Genomic DNA, 20,660 nt, shown 5'->3' with positions numbered 1-20,660 from the left:
TAGGCACTCATCCAGGGTAGCGCGTCAGTTGGGAAATCAAGGTACAGCAGAGACTAGTGTATTTAAGACATATGTTTTAAAGGTTAAGGTAAAGGTACCTCTGACCGTTAGGTCCAGTCGCGGATGACTCGGGGGTTGCGCGCTAATTTCACTCTATAGACCGAGGGAGCCGGCGTTTGTCTGCATACAGCTTCTGGGTCATGTGGCTTCTGGTGAACTAGAGCAGTGCACAGAAACGCCATTTACCTTCCCACCAGAGCAATACCTATTTATCTACTTGCACTTGACGTGCTTTTGAACTGCTAGGTGGGCAGGAGCTGGGACTGAACAACGGGAGCTCATCCCGTTGTGGGGATTTGAACTGCCGACCTTCCGATCGGCAAGCCCTAGGCTCTGTGGTTTATTGTACACATATTTACACCCACCTGGGTCTACTTTGGAGAGAGTTCAGAGGATTACATCTCAAGAGGAGCTTGTTCCCCATGGCAATGCAGCGTTGGAGTCCAAGGTAGCCTGCATGCCATCTCTGTCCTTCTGCCCTAGCCTGCCAAGATGGTTCTGCCCCACATGGCCTCTGCCTGAAGTTCTGCCCACTTCCTTTCTTCTTTCCAAGAACCACTGCTCCTAGCAACTCCTCCCCACCTGTCTGTTGCTCCCCCTCCAGACCTCTGTTTTTTAAAGGACAACTCCCCCCCCCTATGTGATATCACTTTTGTTTCACCCTCCTTCCCTCACTGGCAGAGCCTGGTTGATGGTTTCCATTGATGACTTTCTTCCAGAACCTTTAGTCATTCTAAACAACTTCTGTCTCAGTTGAGGTGCTGACATCTTCCCTTCAGTACTCCAAATATTATCTAAATTCTACCATTTATTAATTTCTAACATTCACTAACTCTAGCAGTTATAGGTTCCCTTGCACATTCAAACTCTGTTACCCCAGATGTGTAACAACATTAAAAGGTGTTGCAAGCACAAAAATGTCTCTTTTTCTACAGAGAACAAAGTGAAGGAGTTACTACAACAAAGAGAACTGTTGACTGCAGATTTAGAGCAGAATATGCAGGACCTGCAAACTACAAAAGCTCTTGCAGCTGTCTTGGAAGAAAAAGCTAAGCCTGGTAAATGCAGAATAATTGGGATTGGTACAGAAAGATCACATAGGCATGTGACACAGGGCCTGTTGTTATAGGGGTAAAACTTATTTTTTTCAATTTTTTTCAGTGAGGGATCTTAAAAATATGTTTTGGGGTGTGAGGAATTTGTATCTGCTGTTTTTGTGACTGGATAGCTTTTAGCTTGGTAAGTCTTCATTTGATGAAGACACACATAAACTACTTTAGGAAAACCAAAGAATTTTAATTTTACCTTCTGAAATAATAATATAATGTAATAATAACTGCAAGTACTTGGCAATCATTTTTAATGATCCCTGTGCAGTTTTACACATATTTTACTTACTAAGCAAAGCTAAATTATATTAATTTAACCAAAATATATTTTGAATTCCCAAGTCACATTACAACTTATTAGCACATTTTTGAAACTTGAAAGTTTAAAAATTCAACATCCCCTAATGTAACAGAGTGTTTATACATACACCAGCAATACTTGTCATTAGTTAACCCTCTATGAAATGAGGTAAAGAAAAAGCACAGGTCTGGACATTTGTAGGCATATAACAGAACAAGGGCTTTAAGATGTTTCAATGAAGTGATGGTGATTGTTTCAGTAGATACAACTTTTGAAATCTAAGGGGCTCCCTAAAACAAATTGTTAGTAAATAATAGCAGGTGGACATAGGCACGGGGTGAAATGGAGAGCTATATGTGGCTGTGTATATGCCATACATTTAAAAGACGTTCAAAGCATGCTTCTTTCCTACCCACTCGCAATTGTAGAAACTGCCAACACTACTTCCTTTTTAGTTTGTGGGGAGTTGTATCCAATGGAATGGGTGTTCGATATTTAGCAATTAAGAGATTTTATTATAGAAATTTCCAGAGCCAAGGTATGGGGAAGTAGGCAGGTGTTTTTTCCTCTTTACTGACTTTAGTACTTTCTGATTGGCAAATCCAGAAAACTGAGGGAGTCCGTCCTACTTCCCACAAATCTTTGCTCCCGTCTAGTTTCTCGCAACAGAGTGAACAGCCATTCCATTGGATACAACAGCCCACTCTCAAAACTACACTTTAGGTCAGACCAATTATTCTTTCTTTGGATTGTAGCTCTGTAAGGAGAAGACTTTAGTTCCTAGGATTCTTAGGGAGTGAGGGAAGGAACGTTTTGACTTTCTTCTTACATTTTTCACTTTGCAGAGAAGGGAATTGATGAACTCTCAAAAGAAAGAAAAGTTTTGCTTGCAAGTTTGAAATCAAATATGAAGGAGTTAGAAGAAGCAGAAACTCTTGCTGCTGCCCAACCAGGAAGTGTGAGTGGTAAGTACAATCTCCACATAAAACCCATAAAACCCATTTTGAAGGTTGAAGCACATTCTAATATTTTAAACATTTGATGTGATTTCATCATTTTATTCTATTTTACAAAAATAAATAAATCATTGCTGCTTGCTTTATGAGCTTAGGACAAGCAAGTGGATATGCATATGACTCACTTATAATACATAGCTGTTTGTTGACACATTTACTTAAAGAAGATTATTAGCAAAAATGTACTATTTAGTTTGAAATATATATCTTACACTAAATGTACTGTTTGTGTATGCACAGATAAAAAGATAAAGGAGCTTAAAGAACAAAGAAAGGTACTAGCTGCACATCTAGAAGCAAATCAACAGGATCTGCAAATGGCACAAGCTTCTGCTCCAGAACTTGCTGAAGCAAGCAAACTTCAGAGTAAGTGCATTCACTGTATGTATGCTCTGTTGTCATTAGACTGGTAACCGATGAAAATTCATGTTCTCCACTATTAAGCCCTCCCACAAACCCAACTTTCAAAATGCAGAATTCAATCCAGGTAAATAACATGAGCAATGTATCTTTAAAAAATATATATACAGTATTCCTTGAAATTTCCTCGAGTCAGTCCAAATGGATTTACTGGCTTGAAGAAATCCTTCCCCATGATGAAGTCCATGATTTCAAGAGATCTTTTTTCTTTTTTAAAGGAAACTCCCGAAAGAGGACACATTTTTCAACTTCAGCTTTATTTGTTTGTTTGTTTGTTTGTTTAATCTTCCTCTTTCTGGGGTTGGCTAGGCACCAGGCGGCAGGCATATTTCAGTTCTGCACAGCTGGGCTCTCCCAAAGGGAGAGATTTTAGATTTAGATTTGCAGAGTTGGAATGTACCCTTAGGATCATCTAGTCCAATCCCCTGCAATGCAAGAATCTTTCCCCAACACAATTAAACAATTTCAGCAGGAAGTTATAGAATATGCACTGATTGGAAAAGAAGCAACAGGACTATCCCAAAAAATTTGCAGGTGTAAACAGTATTTAAGTCAATGCATATAATACCCCCAATAACACCGTGAGCACAAATCATGATGAATTCTCTGCAAAAAAAGATGACTGGAGGGGTCCTTAGTTCTGAGCAGACCATTATGGGATTGTAGTGTAAGCTATTTACCAAAAGTGTATTCTTGCTGAATCCCCAGGAGTAAGGCACCAACCCACAGACTAGACAAGATATGAAAGAGATAAAAGTTGCATAAAGCAGTTTGTAAACAAAAGAGAAAGAAATGATAAACAGCAACGAGAGTGATTGTATCATTCCTGTAGCCCAAGTGATGGCCAACCCTTTTAAAGACCCATAAGCACATTTGCAAACCAGAGCATTGTGTTGTGGGCACCACATGTCAGATGAACATTGATATTGATATAATCCTGGGCAGACTTTGGACATGGCTTCAGCAAGAAGCAAACTGAGCCTGAGCCTTGTATAGTGGCAGCAGCTGCTGCCTCCTAACTGTCATCCCCACCAACATCGTAAGGCCCTGCTTTGCAGCAGTTCCCCACTGTGACAGAGCAGGGGAGCCTCTAGTTTCACTGGGTCTCCTGCTCTGGAATTTTGCAAGGATGACAACATACTTCATGCTCTCTTCAATGTGCCATGAGGACAAAAACTCTGATTATCATCAATCAGCACTTGCTGATACAGCTCCTTTCCAAGGGTGCAAGGGACCCTAAATATGCTTCTGTCTGCACACTTATCTGCTCCCTGTATTATTTTTATCTCCATGAGAACATTCTCACTTAATTCTCACATGTTTCACTTTGCAGAGAAGGAAATAGATGAGCTCTCAAAAGAAAGAAAAGTTTTGCTTGCAAGTTTGAAATCAAATATGAAGGAGTTAGAAGAAGCTGAAACTCTTGCCAGTACCCAACCAGGAAGTGTGAGTGGTAAGTACAAAGTTATGCTATATTCTAATGTCAAACTAAAACATGGAAACCTTAGATCTTTCTTTACCAGGTTCACGTAGGCTTGTATCACTTTAAAACAAAAAAAGTGGCAAAAATAGATTTCTGTAACTTTTAAAACACACAAAAAGAAAGCATTTAAATTACTTTTGGCACACTTCTTGATTATTTTGTAGGGAAGATCAAGATCTAATGTTAATTCGAGTTTAAATAATACTAGCTAAAACACGAAGTACTATGTAAGAAAACTTACAAATATTAAGCTGGTTGCTATAGAATTACACTGCAATATAAACTCTGGTTAGGGGAAAAAAAAGCTTCCTTGGTTATACTGATAGATCATAATCTGAGGAGGTTGTAGACAGTGCTTCTGAGGGATTACCGATCTACTGTACTGTATTCCATGTGAGCTGTCCTTTACTGGGGTGCTGATGAGTTCTTTCTTACTTCCCATGCAAGTACAGATAGGTAGCCGTGTTGGTCTGCCATAGTCAAAACAAAAAAAATTTCTTCCAGTAGCACCTTAAAGACCAACTAAGTTAGTTCTTGGCATGAGCTTTCGTGTGCATGCACCAAGAACTAACTTAGTTGGTCTTTAAGGTGCTACTGGAAGGAATTTTTTTTTGTTTTCCCATGCAAGTGTTGATGTTAACACTGAACACTGTTAGTGACCTGTGATCAGGATATCCAAAGGGGCATGTCTTCCAGTGTAATTTCCTTCATGCATTAAAATCTGTTGGTAAGGCCTTGCTGTGTGTTTGTTCATCCTGGGACATCTAGATTGTGGGGCCAAGGTCTAGAATTTTCTCAGCTGTGACAGCTGCTTTTTGGAATTTTCCTTAATTTAGGATTACTCTTCCAATTTTAAAATATAAACTTTCCACATAACCTTTCTCCAGGGAACACCAGGACACCACCAGCTCCAATAACATTTTGCTCAACTCACTTCTTACGAGTGATTTGCTCACTTGTTTTGAGAAGTTTTACTGCACCAGGTTGGTTTGGTGCAGTTTCCCCAAACTATTTCCCCCTGTGACGTGCTTAATTACTTCCTATACAGTGCTTTGAGTGCTTAATTAATTCTTCTGTGGAGAGTATAATTGATTCTTTCCCTAGTGATTTTTCTCCTTCTTTGTCTTTAGTTGATTCACTTCCCCCAAAGCTGTTTTTAACACCACACTAAATTGATTGTGTTCACCAAGAAGTTCTCATTAACTACTTGTTCTAACTTGATTCTAATTGATTCTAACGCTAGTAAATTAATTTCACCCTTTTAAAGTTGGTTTTTCTATAACCTACTGCTATCAATTCATTAAAAAGCTGTTCAGCTGCTGTACTGTTCTGATACACTAAAAGAAACTATCACTCAAGCCCAAACATTAACAAACAGAAGAGAATAAACAAATAGAACAGAATTGGCTCTATTAGGGTTGCCATATTTAAGTTGAGCTTTAAAAATTGACGTTTTTGAGCTATTTTTATGGAAAATCTGAGAAAACAGCCTTTTGGGTTTTATTGGACATTTTGACGATTTCCACCCGAACACTGCAGTCAGCAAGTATTCCGGATAGGCCTGAGAAATTCCACTCTACGAATTGCTTACCAGAAGACATGGAAATGCTAGCATAGGGGAGGCCTTGGTGCCCCTTTAAGAGGAATACCCATGGTACCTTTCAGGAAGCTTCAGCTGTAGTCCATATAAAACCAAGGCTCAGATAACTATCCACATATTGTCAACAAACTTTCTTTTTGGGAGGTGTGGTTAGGCCTGCTGCTGGTGTCAAACAAGTCTTTTGCAGCAACTCTGTTCTAACAGTGATTCTGGATCACAACTAGGATTGTCTTTGAGATAAAGAGTACCAAGTGATACCAATTTGAAAATGTATCTATGCATATTCTGCAAATAAAAAAACACACATTTAGATACTATTCTATGCTATGCTACTCTACACTAAGATATTTAAATGTTCATTTGATTATCCTTGACTCTTTCTGCCACTCTTGTCATCCTCTCCTGCCACCAGTGTGGCTTGTCGCAGCCCATTACCATATGGATATTGTTAAATATGTCCTTTCCTTTAAACATTTATTATGGTTTTTGTGTTTTCATAAGTTTGTTTTGTAATTTTATAGCATTGCAATTTGCTTCATAAACCTGTGATAATCAAGTGGGATATACATATGAATGATTGATATTACATAGCTGTTCATTGGTACATTTGCTAAAAGCAGATTATTATCTAAAAGCAGAAAGTACTGTTTAGTTTCAAATATATATAGTCCAATAAATGTACAATAAATGTACAAAGTGTTTGTGTTTCCACAGATAAAAAGATAAAAGAGCTTAAAGAACAAAGAAAGGTGCTGGCTGCTCATCTAGAAGCAAACCTGCAGGATCTGCAAATGGCGCAACCTTCTGCTTCAAGTATTGTTGGAAAAAGTCAACTTCAGGGTAATTGCATCCACTGTATACTCTGTTGTCATTAGATTGGTAACTAAGGAAAATTAATGTTCTTCATTATTAAGCACTCACAGAAACCTAACTTTCAAAATGCATAGTAAGCAAATCCATCCAGTTAAATAACTACACATAAGCAATGGATAATATATTCAACAAGTAGGAAAAAGTGAGTGATGTATTATTGAGTGATAATTAAGGTTGTATTTTTGCTGGCTGGAATTAAGAGTCTGGGTTGTCATGTTTCTGTGTGTTTGAAAGTCAACGAGTTGCAATTTTCTGGAGAGGAAGCAAAATCCTTGAGAGGACTTTCCCTGAATCCATGAATAGGTGGCATCATCCCTCTGAATAGGCCTGATTTGGCCCAGGACTCCATCAAATCCATTGCACAACTCTTTCCATGTTACACAGAAGTAGAGAGAACTGATTTCAACAGAACTTACTTTGAAAAGTAATCAAAACTGTTTCAAATTTTAAATACAACTTTGGAATAGTCATTTATAATAATTCTGAGGCATTTCCTTGTAGAAATGAAACGTTCTGCATTATCTGAGAAGAAAAAACTTTTGCAAGAAAAACTAGATGCAAATCTAAAAGATCTACAAGAAGCAGAAACGCTTGCATCTCTCCAGTCAGACAGTGCAAATGGTAAAAAAGGCACAAAACTTCAAATGTTTTTTTACCTAGAAATAATAAATGACAGATTTATGCCTTATTAAGATTTCATAAACAAATATGTTCATTGAGGAAGGAGGGATAGTGATTTTATTTATTTATATTACTAGTGGTAGCTTGCTAATCAGAAATATTTTTGAATTTTGAATTTGAACAGAGTCATGATTACACTTTTAGGCTTATACTTTACAAGCTTATACCCTAGTGTGTCTCAACTTTTTCACAGCAGCCAATCTGCACCTATTATCTGAGGGAGTGGATACTTGGGCTAGATCTACACTGATCTATTTAACGTTGTTAGAATGATGTTAGATATGTCATTTTAAAATGTCACAAGGCATACTTATTAATTAAAGTGTTTTTTACCTTGGGTTTTTTTTTCATCAAAACTGCTGCTGGTTGCTCTGCCGCTCTGGTGTCACATTTTAATAACGCATTATGAATCTTAAAAGTAGGATGTCATGTGTCCATATGTTATTGAAACCATTCCTTAATCCTTCCTTAATGTTAAAAACCATGAGTGTAGATCTGTGCTTGTTCCTCTTTCTGTGGGTCTCTTAAGCTAGGGTCTTATACTTTAGGAAGTGGGGAAACTGCTAAGCACTGCAGATTCTGCTGGTCAAAATATATATTTTACCAACAACTTAAATTGGTTTTCCTGTAATGTACTTTTAAAAATGTTTCCTTTTAACTCATGTCTTTGCCCATGAGTCTTCGGTTTTTAGGGCCATTGCGGTTTTTAGAACATCAATGGCAGCTTTTCTAGTGTGTATTTTCCTCTGGTTATACTGCACAGCTAGTAGTTCATTTGAGGAACCATTTTGAAATGTGCTCCTTGTAACCATTTTAATCATCATCATCATCTTATTAGTTATTACTAAAACTAGTCCAAAGTTGCTTGCTGTTTCCTGTTGTAGCTTTTCCTACTTTTCACTCAAAATTAGAGAAGTGGAATGTTATTTGCTTTATGAGAGAAGGCTTTTCCCCTTTAGTAGAATATCCCCCTGCCATCGGAAAAATGGGGATGACCATACAGTGTTAAACCCTATAGGGTTGTTGAGGTCATATATATAGTTATTTTAGCTTTCAACAAGTGCTTTTACTATTAACCATTTCCTATGGATATTGTGTATCCATTGCAAATTTGTACTGCATGTAGTTATTTCAAATATATTGGTTCTTTTATGAAATAATTTTGTAGAGCAAAGACTTCAGGAACTTTCTGAGCTAAGACAACATTTGACTGAAGAGCTAAAGGATCTAGAGGAAAGTATGCAAGATATGCAAGAAATGGAGGTTCAGGCTTTACAAAGAGCTTTATTTCTAATACCCAGTGGTGAGTAATGAATAAATAACCTTGAGGTGTTTTTATTTTTATGTTTAATGACACATAATGTGCATACAGTGGTACCTCGGGTTACATATGCTTCAGGTTACAGACTCCGCTAACCCAGAAATAGTACCTCAGGTTAAGAACTTTGCTTCAGGATGAGAACAGAAATTGTGCTCCGGTGGCGCGGCGGCAGCAGGAGGCCCCATTAGCTAAAGTGGTGCTTCAGGTTAAGAACAGTTTCAGGTTAAGAACGGACCTCCAGAACGAATTAAGTACTTAACCCGAGGTACCACTATATTTGTCAGTGTTACAAATGCAATGACAGAGATCTTCTATAGTCTAGTCATAGCCCAGAAATGTGGACCAGGGTGTCTTCACTCCCTATCTCTGCTGTGCCACCATCTACTACATGTATTGAATCTAGGATTGATATATCTGTGGGGCCTATTGGCTTAAAGAAGGCATCCAGGCACTTGTGCACCCAAACACTGCACCACAGATTTGAAGAAGTAGGCATGCCTTGGTGCTCCTCAACCCTATTCTATTTCATTTCTTTGTCCTAGCTCTTGCTTGACCCCCTTCATAAGTTTTTTGCACTTTTTTTCTTCTCCCCTTCTCTGCTAAGGTCCCTTTCATCTCTGTGTTGCCTTATTCCTCTGTGTAAAAATGAAAGAAAAAAGAAAGGTCCTTTTATTCCTCCAATTCTCCTCCTACCACCCCAGGCCTATTGCCACCTGTTGCTCCCCCCCTTGTTCATCCTTAGGATTTCCTCTCTTAGGTATGTGAGTTCTTCCCTCACAACCACCTGCCCTTGTCTTCTACTGCCTTCAAACCTGTCAGATGATCTGGATCCCTGTGATCCTTTATTGAACCCTAAATTCTTAGATGGGAGGGGGAGTGGTGATTCAGATATAGAGGAAAGCTCATTGCACCATCTTTTTGAGCCTGTCAACTTCTTGCCTCTGAGGCTTCATAAGACCCTAGATGTCAGGATTTTCTTAGTCTTCAACAGATGTAGCTCTTGCTCCTTCCAAGGGTATAGCATTGCTAAAGGAGAAAATATTCCATCAGTTCCATTCCAGCACCCATTCCCTTCAAAAAATACTGTCAAGCCTCTCAGGCTAACAAATGCTACTCACCAGAGCCTTACTTCATGAATATGCTAAAGGTCCCAGGTGTGGATGCTACTATATATGTGTTCATTGGTCTCTACTTCCTAAAGAAGGGGATGTCCAATTCAAAGACCTTTCTGAGCACAGACTTGACTTTACGCTGCTCAAGACTGACAGCACTATTTCCTACTTCCATCCATGGCCTTCTGTGATGCCTTAGCTCTTTCCTGAGTACCTGTGCTCTGGCTGGTTAAAATTTTAGATAACCCTCACCAAGATCCAGAGAGGCTTAGGAAAACCCTGTTGAAATTGCATAGAGCAGTTGCTTTTGTGTCTGATGTCACCTTCAGTGTTACCCAGTTTGCTACTCTTTCAATGGCTGTGGTGGGTGGTAAGCACATAGACATCTGTGGCTCTGACACTGGGGCACTGACAGGGTCTGTTTGGTCATTGCTGCATATGTGGGTACAATGCCTTTCGTCAAGAAGGCATTGAAGGAGATTCTGTAAACCAGTCTAGCCACCATGAAATAGCAGGACAGATCGCCCATATTCCCCTTCTCAGCCTTTCCAACCCTTTTGAGTAGGCCAGCCCTTCAGGAAGGACCACAACTTCAACATTTTCCAGCGCTCCTTGACCCAATCATTCTTTCAGAGGCTAAGTCAGGTGCCTCTTCCTCTTTAGTTCAGGCAGCACGCCACCAACACCAACAACATAAAGAGGAGCATCAATGCTCTGAAAGACCACATGCTCAGTCAACAAAGAAAAAACCCAGCTTGTAGCTTCTCAGGGCTTGCAGCACTTGGGCACAATGCTTTGTCTCCTACTCCTCTTTATGTTGCTTGACCTGTCTTGAATCAATCCATGGTCTCATCATGAAATGAATTGAGGCTGAGGAGCACTAAGCCATGTCTACTTCCTTCAACCTTGGAGTGCATGGAACAATGAGATGGCCTGTCATCCTGGATAAATGTTCTTCAGGTAAGGACCAGTGTTCTTTACCTCCCAAGAAAAAATATGTCTGAGCATCTAATCTCAGCATAGCAGCAAAAGATAAACTCCACACAGGGAGACCACAGATGACAGAGTACAGTGCACAGGGTGATCTCTTTCTGGCTTCATGTTAGGAACAATTAGAGCTCAAAGGAGGAACTTAGAGTTGAGAAACAGAAAAAATGGGATTTTACATAGCAAACGAACTGTTTGCCGTGTCTTAAGATCTGCATTGACAGATAACATTATATATTTTAAATGGCATCAGTAAGTTTGTGGGTGACTGAAAACTGAGTTTTTGTGCAATATAAAACATTTCCCCAAAAGGTGATTCAAAATATTTTTGCTTGCAGAAAAGGGATTAAATGAATTGTATGAGCTAACCGAAAAGAAGCAACTGTTACTAGAGAAGTTGGCATCTACTAAGAAAGAACTACAAGAAGCTCAGGAACTTGCAGCTACTCAACCAGGGAGTGTTAGTGGTATGTATACTGTGATTTCTCTTGCTTCAACTACAAATATATGTTCACTGAATTAAGGTACTTACCTGCCAAGCAGCTTCACAAAGGCCAGAAGATATGCCTCCAGAATGGGCATTGAGCACTCTCTAGTAACAGAATTGCTCTACAACAGTCTGTAGGCAGCCAGCAAGACCAGGGGTTAGATTGGGTCTGAAAGCATCACTTTCCTACCTTTGAAATCTTCATTACAGTTGAGTACCAAGTAGTCTTTTTTGCTAAAGGGGGGATGTCAGGGAACTGACATCGCAGCCAGAAGTGGAGGCAAGGCTCCCAAGCGATGGTGGAGAAGGGCCCAGCAGGGAGAGAGGGAACTCATCGGCTGGGGAAGGAAATCAGCGTAACACCATGGATAAAGGGGGGCGGATGGGGGAATCGGCGAGGGGGCTCCAGGACCCTTCGCCGGAGACCAGCGGGGAGAGCACAGGTCCTCCGCTACCCACACCCACCCTGCGCAGAAGACTTCCGCGCAGGGAAAGTAGGCGTAGACTTGGCATCAAAGAACTTCTTTGCTGGAAGAAGTTCAAGAAACGCCCACTGACGGATTCTGCTAGCAACTGAAACAGCCACAAAGTGAAGGGCTGTCCAGCCAGGAAAAGGTTTAACCAGGCAACCTAGCCAGGAGTGGCAGCAACTTACGCACGAGCAACCCCATATAACCATTACAGGGTATATTCATGTAATAATAAAAAGAAACGAATGTGGCCTATTTGTTTCATATGTTACTAATAAAGAAACAAATTTGTCATATCACTTGTCGTATAATCATTTTTTGGCCATTCACTACCAATTTGGAACTAATAGTTTCCCTCTTCTAGCCATAACTGGTTAGATGAATGTTGGTAGGGATATAAATACAATAAAATGAATGAATAAATAATCACATTGACTCTGCCACTATACCCAGTCAGCATCACCATTCCAATTCACTGGCTGCCGCTGATTCACATAGTTCCAGAAAGCTGAGGAAAGGGCATTGAGCACCAGCAGCCCTAGCCTACTAGTCCTAGTGGTGGCACTAGAATAATGCAGTGTGCATTTTTAGCAGGCGAAACCATAAGTAAAGTTGCTTCTCAGACTGAGGAGGTGGTGTTGCCAGTCTTTGCATCATCATACTCAATTTTGGCAGAACACATTTTACAAGGGGACTTTGGGTGGACCAAGCTCATAAGAGGGGTTTGGGGGGGGGGAATCACACATTTAAGCCTAGGAAGCTGTGCACAATATTCCCAAGGAGCTATTTGCTTACCCCATTCTCAGTTGCAAAGACAGCCATTAGTCTCTAGCAACATTTGTCATTTGTACTGCAATTGTATTGCAATTTCTGATAGATATGTCAGCAAAGTTCAATTCTGAGCTACAAAGGCAGCCACAGCACTTTCCCAGAAAGGATCATGGGAGCTTTTAAACTCTCATTATTTCTGACTGATAGGGATTAACTCAGTTAATCCTGAGGCAATGGGTGTGTGCACAGGAGCCAAACTTGAGTTTTTTATATCTCAGTTTGGAGCCCACAAGACTGCCACAAGTTAAAACTCTGAGTTGGAAAACTATGGGAGCTTATTAGAATTCATGTGAGCATTCTCAACAACATCCTTAGTATACAAAGTCCAAACCTGGCTGAATGTCTTTGGTTGGCTCCAAAGTAATCAGGTGCAGAGCATGCACCCGCCCATGCAAAAAAATGCCCTCATTGATGAAATATTCCTCCTAACTTGACCATGTATGAATGTGGTAACTGATGGGAGGAGGTGGCATTTCATTCAGCTCAGTGAAGTGGCACAAGAAACACCTGATAAATGCTAAGTATTCATATTAAATATATTCTTTCCATATATATTAATATTTTTGTTATGAATTAGCCTGAATTTTTTTTGTAGAGCATAAGCTGCAGGAGTTAGCTGAGCAAAAAGGATGTCTGACTGCAGATCTTGAGGCAACTTTGGATGGTATACAAAATGTATATCGTCGTGCTTCAGAAAGAACTGTGTTTGTACGACCTACTGGTAAGTAGAGAATAAGTACTCTTAAAAAGGGGTGGGGAGACATTCAGTTTGCTTCACATTTTAATGCAAACCTACCTAATTTGCACTTCCTGAAACAATAGGTGAAATGTGGCTATCCTTCAAAATATGTCCTGTTTTGATTTTTCCTATGCAGTTCTCCAGTCAAATAATGTTCACAAAAATGTGTATAATAAGGAGAGTGTGAACAAAATTCATATATTAGATAAGATGACATTAAAAATGCAATATTAAGAAAAATGCTTGCAGAAATGTGCTTATTAGGGGAAATTCATACCAAAATGTTTGTATTAGAAGTTAGCACTAAAGTGCTGAAGGATTTTCATGAAGTCATAAAATAAAATACACATACAGATGTAGTAATGTGTGGAACATGGGTGTAGCCAAGGGGGGCAGGGAGGGAAACAGCCCCTCTAAATCAATAAAAATACATAGTGAAATGAGGTTCTGCCTACCCCCAACAAAAGACCTGCCGCCTCCAAATCTTGGCTATGCCCATGGTGCAGAACTGAATTTAAGACTGGAAAAATGATTGAAACTGAAATTACCACAACAGGATATCACTATGAAGGTTGATCTGAAGCCACATCTCCTTTGTTTCTTCTTGTTGCTGCTTTTGGTTCTCTTATAGGTCCAGCTGACATAGCATAAGACAAAGTTTGAAATTTTAAAAGACAGTTTGAAGCTGTGCCTCCTTTCCCCCTCACTGTAAATTGGCTCCATAAGGTTAACTGAGGAAGGGAAAGTTCTGAGAAACTATGGCCAGTTGAGAGATCTTCTTTGCATCTCACAAAGGCGCTGCAAAGAATGCAAGTCTCTCTGATGACAGCAACATGGAGGGCCAGTCTATTGAGGCACTTATTAATTTTAGTAGGTATTTCTGTTGGATTTTGAGTATGGGTAGCTTGAGGTAAGTGAAGCTCATGGCAGCAGTATGCCCTGTGCTATGCTTCTAGGGCAGTGCTACCCTGAGATAGTTCACCTGAAAAATCATTTACTTGGACACACTTTCTGCGGCTTCCAGCAACAGATACATTGCAAAATGGAGGGTCACTATATTTATTGCCCTCAATAACTGACAATCAATGTGAGATTATTTATGCATATCATTTTCATTTTATATACAGTGGTACCTCAGGTTACATACGCTTCAGGTTATATACGCTTCAGGTTACAGACTCCACTAACCGAGAAATATTACCTCGGGTTAAGAACTTTGCTTCAGGATGAGAACAGAAATTGTGCAGTGGCGGCGCAGCGGCAGCAGGAGGCCCCATTAGCTAAAGTGGTGCTTCAGGTTAAGAACAGCTTCAGGTTAAGAACAGACCTCCAGAATGAATTAAGTTCTTAACCCGAAGTACCACTGTATTTAAAACTTACTTTAAGACACTTTTTCTTTCTTAATCAAAACATTTATTTAGAGAGGACCTTCATAGAATAATATAGTAGGGACCCCAAGGGTAATCTAGTCCAATCCCCTGCAATGCAGATGGTCATCCAACCTATTCTTAAAAATCTCCAATGAATGAGAGTCCATCACCCTCCAAGGAAGTCTGTTCTACTGTCAAATAGTTCTTACCATCAGAAAGTTCTTCCTGATGTTTTGTTGGAATCTCCTTTCATGTAACTTGAAGCCATTTGTTTGGGGCCTCCGGAGCAGATTAAAACATTCTTGCTCCATCGTCCATGTGACAGCCCTTTGGATATTTGAAGATGACTATCATATCTCCTCTCAGCCTCAGCATTGCCTGTCTCCAAATAGCTTGAGGGGCCCCAGATTTTCACACTTCAGTGTACATTATCACAACAGATCTCTTGGATTGTCAGGGAATTTCCCTCTTTAAGTTACGTTGCTACATTCCCTAAAGCACCCATTTGCCATCTTTTTAAGCTTTGCTTTAGCAAAAGAAGATATATTAATGAGTCAGTTAAAAAAAAATCATTCTACATGATGTTGAGAACAAGGATGACTTTTGACACTATTTTTCAAGAATTGATTGAAGCACATTTTTTTCCAGAAAGAAAAGTATATGAACTATCAGAGAAGAAACAAGAGTTATTGGAAAAGTTGGAATCTAATCGGAAGCAGCTAGAAGCAGCTCAGGCTCTTGCCATTGCTCAACCTGGCAGTATCAGTGGTATGTATGATCTGGCTTCCCATGTTGTCAGCTGACAGTCTGAAACACCTCTACTTAGAATTAGGATCCTTCTGTTTCAGTTTAACTTTTGGGCACTGTCCAATGACCTTTGCATAGCTATAGACAGTGCTTTTTTTGAGGTGGTACCTGCCGGTATGCTGTACCACCACAGCTTTTCCCCCAGCCACCATCTTGCTGTTACTGCTTGCCTGCCTGCTTGCTCACCTGCTCATTTCCTCCCCTCCCCCCACCTTTGCCACTTCCTCCACTGCCATTGCTGCTTCCTCCATTGCCACCACCACTTCCTGTGACTGCAGGCGCAGCCTCCCAGAGGCGCTTGGGCGCGACCCTTACGATTGTCAAAACACCTTCCAGGAAGGTGCCTGATGATTGTAGAAAGGTCATGCCACCCTTTTGCAATCGTCAGGCACCTTCCTAGAAGGCACTTTGGCAATTGCAAAGGTTGTGGCAAATTGCTCTGGGAAGCTGTGCCTTTAGCTGCAGGAAGTGACATTAGAAGCAGCAAAGGAAGGAGCGAACAAGCGGGTGGGTGGGCAGTTGAGGCGCGACCTATTTTCTTGAAAAAAACCACTAGCTATAGAGTATTATTTTTGTATTTTCATAAGTACAAACTAATTGACTTGCGTGGGAGATGTTTTCCTCCATTTTTTAAAAAATGTATTTTTATTAAAGATTTTCTTGATTTACAAAAGTATGTGCAATGTCTTTCTTGTATTTCCCCCCCCCCCCCATGTAACATTTTTACAAATCAGTTTCATTTGTTGAGACATTAGGAAGAAAAGGGGGAAAGAGGTGTGTGTGGGTGGGAAAGATGGGTGGGGGTGGGGTCGGGTGATGATGATGTTTCTATTTTACTTAATATATGTAGGGTTTAGTGTCAGTGTTGCTTGTGCTGTTTTCCTCCATTTTAACAGCAATTTCAATGGAAATGGTTTCCCCACCCCACCCCATCCCACTGCCCATCAGCTGATGAGTGATGGGAGCACATGGTTTCTTTAAAATAAGTGACTAATTTAAGCACACATAAAAAGACCACATATAATATGTGTAGTACTCCCTCAACTGATGCTTTGAGCACATAACAGGAATTATTTTTAAAAGCTTGATGTTATTTTAAATAATGCAATTATTTAACAGTGTATTAATACTTTGTTACAAACTGATGTAACATATCGTTGTAGATCATAAGCTGCAAGAGCTAATTGAACAAAGAAGATGCTTAGCTGCAGAACTAGATTCAACTGTGCATGAGATGCAAAAAGCACAGGATAGTGTCTCAGAAGGATTTGTATTTACTGCTGGTAAGTTTAAAATGAAATTACCTTAAGTTGTACAAAAACACATAATGTGCATATTACAAACCTTATTATCACTTTCATTACTGAGACCATCAAAAGGAGATGTTGTGCTTTATCATTCTTAGACATAGTTCCAGTTGAGAACTATGGAGGTCATAGGACGGGATCAGGAATGCTAAGAAATTCAAGCTTAATCCATCAGTTTATACTATAATTTAATGTGCAACAATAGTGGATTTTAAGTGTTGTTAGCTGGCTTGAGAGGTATTGTTGCTGGACAAAACTCAACAAATAAATGTGAGAGAACAAAATGTGTGGCAGAGGTGTCTTAGCACAGTGAGTCAATACTTTGTGAACTTAATCTGAATACCAGTGCTAGTGAGAGAGAGATGGTGGGAAGGTTGATGCAATGTATGTGCAGTATCAGAGGCAATTTGCTGCTTCTACCTGCAGTCCTGGCATTGGGAAGCCAGGCAAACAGCACAGCCCCACTCTGCCACTCTGCCACACTGACTGCTACTGCCTAGCAGTACCAACTCTTCTTTGGGGCTGAAAAGGAAGAAAAATGATAATTAGATTGACCTTCCAGCCCTGATGATCAGTGCAAGATGATTTATAGCCTCCAACAACTGGGAGGACAGGGAATTAGCACATTTTTTGCTGTGGTAATTTAGAGCAGTGACAGGGAACATGAGGCCCTGCAAATGTTGTTTGACTACAATTTGCATCATCCTGGCCATAAGTAATGACACATTGATGTTACTTTGCCACATTCCCAAAGGGTTTCATATGGCTCTTTTGCCCTTTTATAAGATCTGCAATGACAGATAAAGAGTTTGCAATTTCTGTAAAATAATTCCATTTTAAAAATAACCTTATTTTATGTGAGCAATTCTGAGATTAGAATTTGTTTTGAAAACATTCATTCATTCATTCATTCATTTACAGAAAGGGAATTATATGAGCTGTCTGCAAAGAAGCAAGAGTTACAGCAAAAGTTGGAATCCAATCAGAAGGAGTTACTAGAAGCTCAGGCTCTTGCAGTTGCTGAGCCAGGCAGTATCAGTGGTATGTATGATGTGATTTCTCATGCTGTTATGTTATGTTCTCATGCTGCCTTAACTGTTTCTTGTTGTTTAGTCATTTAGTCATGTCCGACTCTTCGTGACCCCATGGACCAGAGCACGCCAGGCACTCCTGTCTTCTACTGCCCCCCACAGTTTGGTCAAATTCATATCGATAGCTTTGAGAACACTGTCCAACCATCTCGTCCTCTGTCGTCCCCTTCTCCTTGTGCCCTCAATCTTTCCCAACATCAGGGTATTTTCCAGGGAGTCTTCTCTTCTCATGAGGTGGCCAAAGTATTGGAGCCTCAGCTTCACAATCTGTCCTTCCAGTGAGCACTCAGGGCTGATTTCCTTAAGAATGGATAGGTTTGATCTTCTTGCAGTCCATGGGACTCTCAAGAGTCTCCTCCAGCACCACAATTCAAGTGCATCAATTATTCAGTGATCAGCCTTCTTTATGGTCCAGCTCTCACTTCCATACATAACTACTGGGAAAACCATAGCTTTAACTATATAGTCCTTTGTCAGCAAGGTGATGTCTCTGTTTTTTAAGATGCTTTCTAGGTTTGTCATTGCTTTTCTCCCAAGAAGCAGGTGTCTTTTAATTTCGTGACTGCTGTCACCATCTGCAGTGATCATGGAACCCAAGAAGTAAAATATCTCACTGCCTCCATTTCTTCCCCTTCTATTTGCCAGGAGGTGATGGGCCCAGTGGCCATGATCTTAGGTTTTTTGATGTTGAGCTTCAGACCATATTTTGCACTCTCCTCTTTCACCCTTATTAAAAGGTTCTTTAATTCCTCCTCACTTTCTGCCATCAAGGTTGTGTCATCTGCAAACCTGAGGTAGTTGATATTTCTTCTGGCAATCTTAATTCCAGTTTGGGATTAATCTAGTCCAGCCTTTCACATGATGAATTGTGCATATAAGTTAAATAATCAGGGAAACAATATACAGCTTTGTCATACTCTTTTCCCAATTTTGAACCAATCAGTTATTCCATATCCGGTTCTAACTGTAGCTTCTTGTCCCACATAGAGATTTCTCAGGAGACAGATGAGGTGATCAGGCACTCCCATTTCTTTAAGAACTTACCATAGTTTGCTGTGGTCGACACAGTCAAATGCTTTTGCATAGTCAGTGAAGCAGAAGTAGATGTTTTTCTGGATTTCTCTAGCTTTCTTCATAATCCAGCGCATGTTTGCAATTTGGTCTCTCTCAGTAGAATATAATTCATCCAATGGATAATTAGGAAAATGGACTTCATGCGGAAAGTTACTTATTGCTTTTGGTCAATTTCTCTACCTGTAGAGTTTATATTCTGAAGCTAGTGTACAATGGAAACATGAAAAAGTATCAGGGTAGGGAGAAATAGGCTCTAAATGGCGGAAACATCATTTAAAATGCTGTCCAGTATCATTGTCTGGAATCAAAATCCCCTCAATAAATTTCCTGCAGAAGTAACACATTTGTAACTCAAGGGAAAAAGACTATTTATGGCATGCACCACCACAAAAGCTCCCTTGGAAGGTTGGGGCAGACCCCAGTACAGATTTAAGGTGATTGTCTGGGGAAAGTCCAAGTCCTTGCACAAATGGGACATCATTGAATATAAAACCAAAGCATTTAAGCATACATATATGTGATGGGATAATGAGCTGCTTGTGCGTAAAAGCTGAATCCCTCAGAGCTTTGCATAGGTCTCAAAGCTCTGCCTTTACGGGAGCCCTCAAAGCATGACTCCCTCAATCACTGGCAGAATCCGTCAGTGGACGCTTCCGGAATTTACGCCAACATAAGAGTTCCTTAACGGAAACTCTATGTCTGGATTCTCTGCGTGACAGTTTCCTGCGCGGAGTGGGCGTCCCCAGCGGAGGTCCTGAGCCCTCCCCGCTGTTCTCACTGGAAGCATCTTGGAGCCATCCCTCCGCCTGAGTTTCTGCAGGAACTCTCCCTCTCCCCCTGCTGGTTCCTTCCTCAGCATCTGAGGGTCTCTTAGCCTCCTTGAGCCCTTCCAACACCTGACTCTCCGATGGCAGTTCCCTGACAATATATACTTGGCATGAAAGACCTTCTGTCTGAATAAAGTTGATAGTCCTTGCCAGGAGCCTTTGCATAGAACAGGAGTGGGAAAACTCTGGCCTGGGGGTCAGTTGTGCTCCTCCAGGCCTCACTGGCTCTTGGGAATCTCCCTGGGCAACAGCTATTATCAGTCCTTCTTTGCAGCCTCCTTGAGGGTTTTGCCTGATTGGAATTTGTCCTTGAACTCTCTGGTAATGCTTCCTGCTTGTCTAGTTGGAGGATAGGGTCAATGTGTGTTAGTAGAAATTAGCCTTCTGTCTAGACATTGAGAGACTGCGCTTACACTTGAATATGTTAGCCAATATCGCTAATAAAAAACAACTGGTCTTAAAAAACATGCGTGATGTGAGAAAGTACATTACACAAGAGCCTGCAGTTGGAGAAATGTTATGTGAAGTAGTGAAGTGCATTAAGCTTCTCCAAGTAGTTCCAATCACGACAGCAACAGCAGAACGGTCATTTAGCGCCCTTAGACGTCTGAAGTCATATCTCCGATCAACAATGGGACAGAAGCGATTGAACAACTTGGCTGTTCTTCAAGCCCATCGAGATGTTTTGGATGAA

At 40.4% G+C, this 20,660-nt stretch overlaps 2 protein-coding genes across 2 annotated transcripts in view; one reads left to right on the top strand and one right to left on the bottom strand.

The window, feature by feature from the left end:
- The window catches only part of LOC310827983 (integrin beta-1-like), a 437,041-nt gene that overhangs the window by 311,309 nt on the left and 105,072 nt on the right, over positions 1-20,660 (bottom strand). The window lies entirely within an intron of this gene.
- The window catches only part of CCDC7 (coiled-coil domain containing 7), a 139,935-nt gene that overhangs the window by 56,317 nt on the left and 62,958 nt on the right, over positions 1-20,660 (top strand). Inside the window, exons 26-37 of the mRNA XM_083704491.1 lie at positions 996-1,118; positions 2,316-2,435; positions 2,727-2,852; positions 4,240-4,359; positions 6,704-6,829; positions 7,364-7,483; positions 8,712-8,846; positions 11,302-11,430; positions 13,347-13,472; positions 15,509-15,628; positions 16,831-16,950; positions 17,896-18,015. Coding sequence (XP_083560617.1) covers positions 996-1,118; positions 2,316-2,435; positions 2,727-2,852; positions 4,240-4,359; positions 6,704-6,829; positions 7,364-7,483; positions 8,712-8,846; positions 11,302-11,430; positions 13,347-13,472; positions 15,509-15,628; positions 16,831-16,950; positions 17,896-18,015 — 1,485 coding nt within the window. The remainder of the gene's footprint in view (positions 1-995; positions 1,119-2,315; positions 2,436-2,726; positions 2,853-4,239; positions 4,360-6,703; positions 6,830-7,363; positions 7,484-8,711; positions 8,847-11,301; positions 11,431-13,346; positions 13,473-15,508; positions 15,629-16,830; positions 16,951-17,895; positions 18,016-20,660) is intronic.

The sequence above is a fragment of the Podarcis gaigeae genome (genome assembly GCF_964106915.1).
Source record: "Podarcis gaigeae genome assembly, chromosome: 12".
Lineage (NCBI taxonomy): Eukaryota > Metazoa > Chordata > Lepidosauria > Squamata > Lacertidae > Podarcis > Podarcis gaigeae.
The sequence above is the reverse complement of the archived record's forward strand: the minus strand, read 5'-3'. Positions and strand labels throughout refer to the sequence as shown.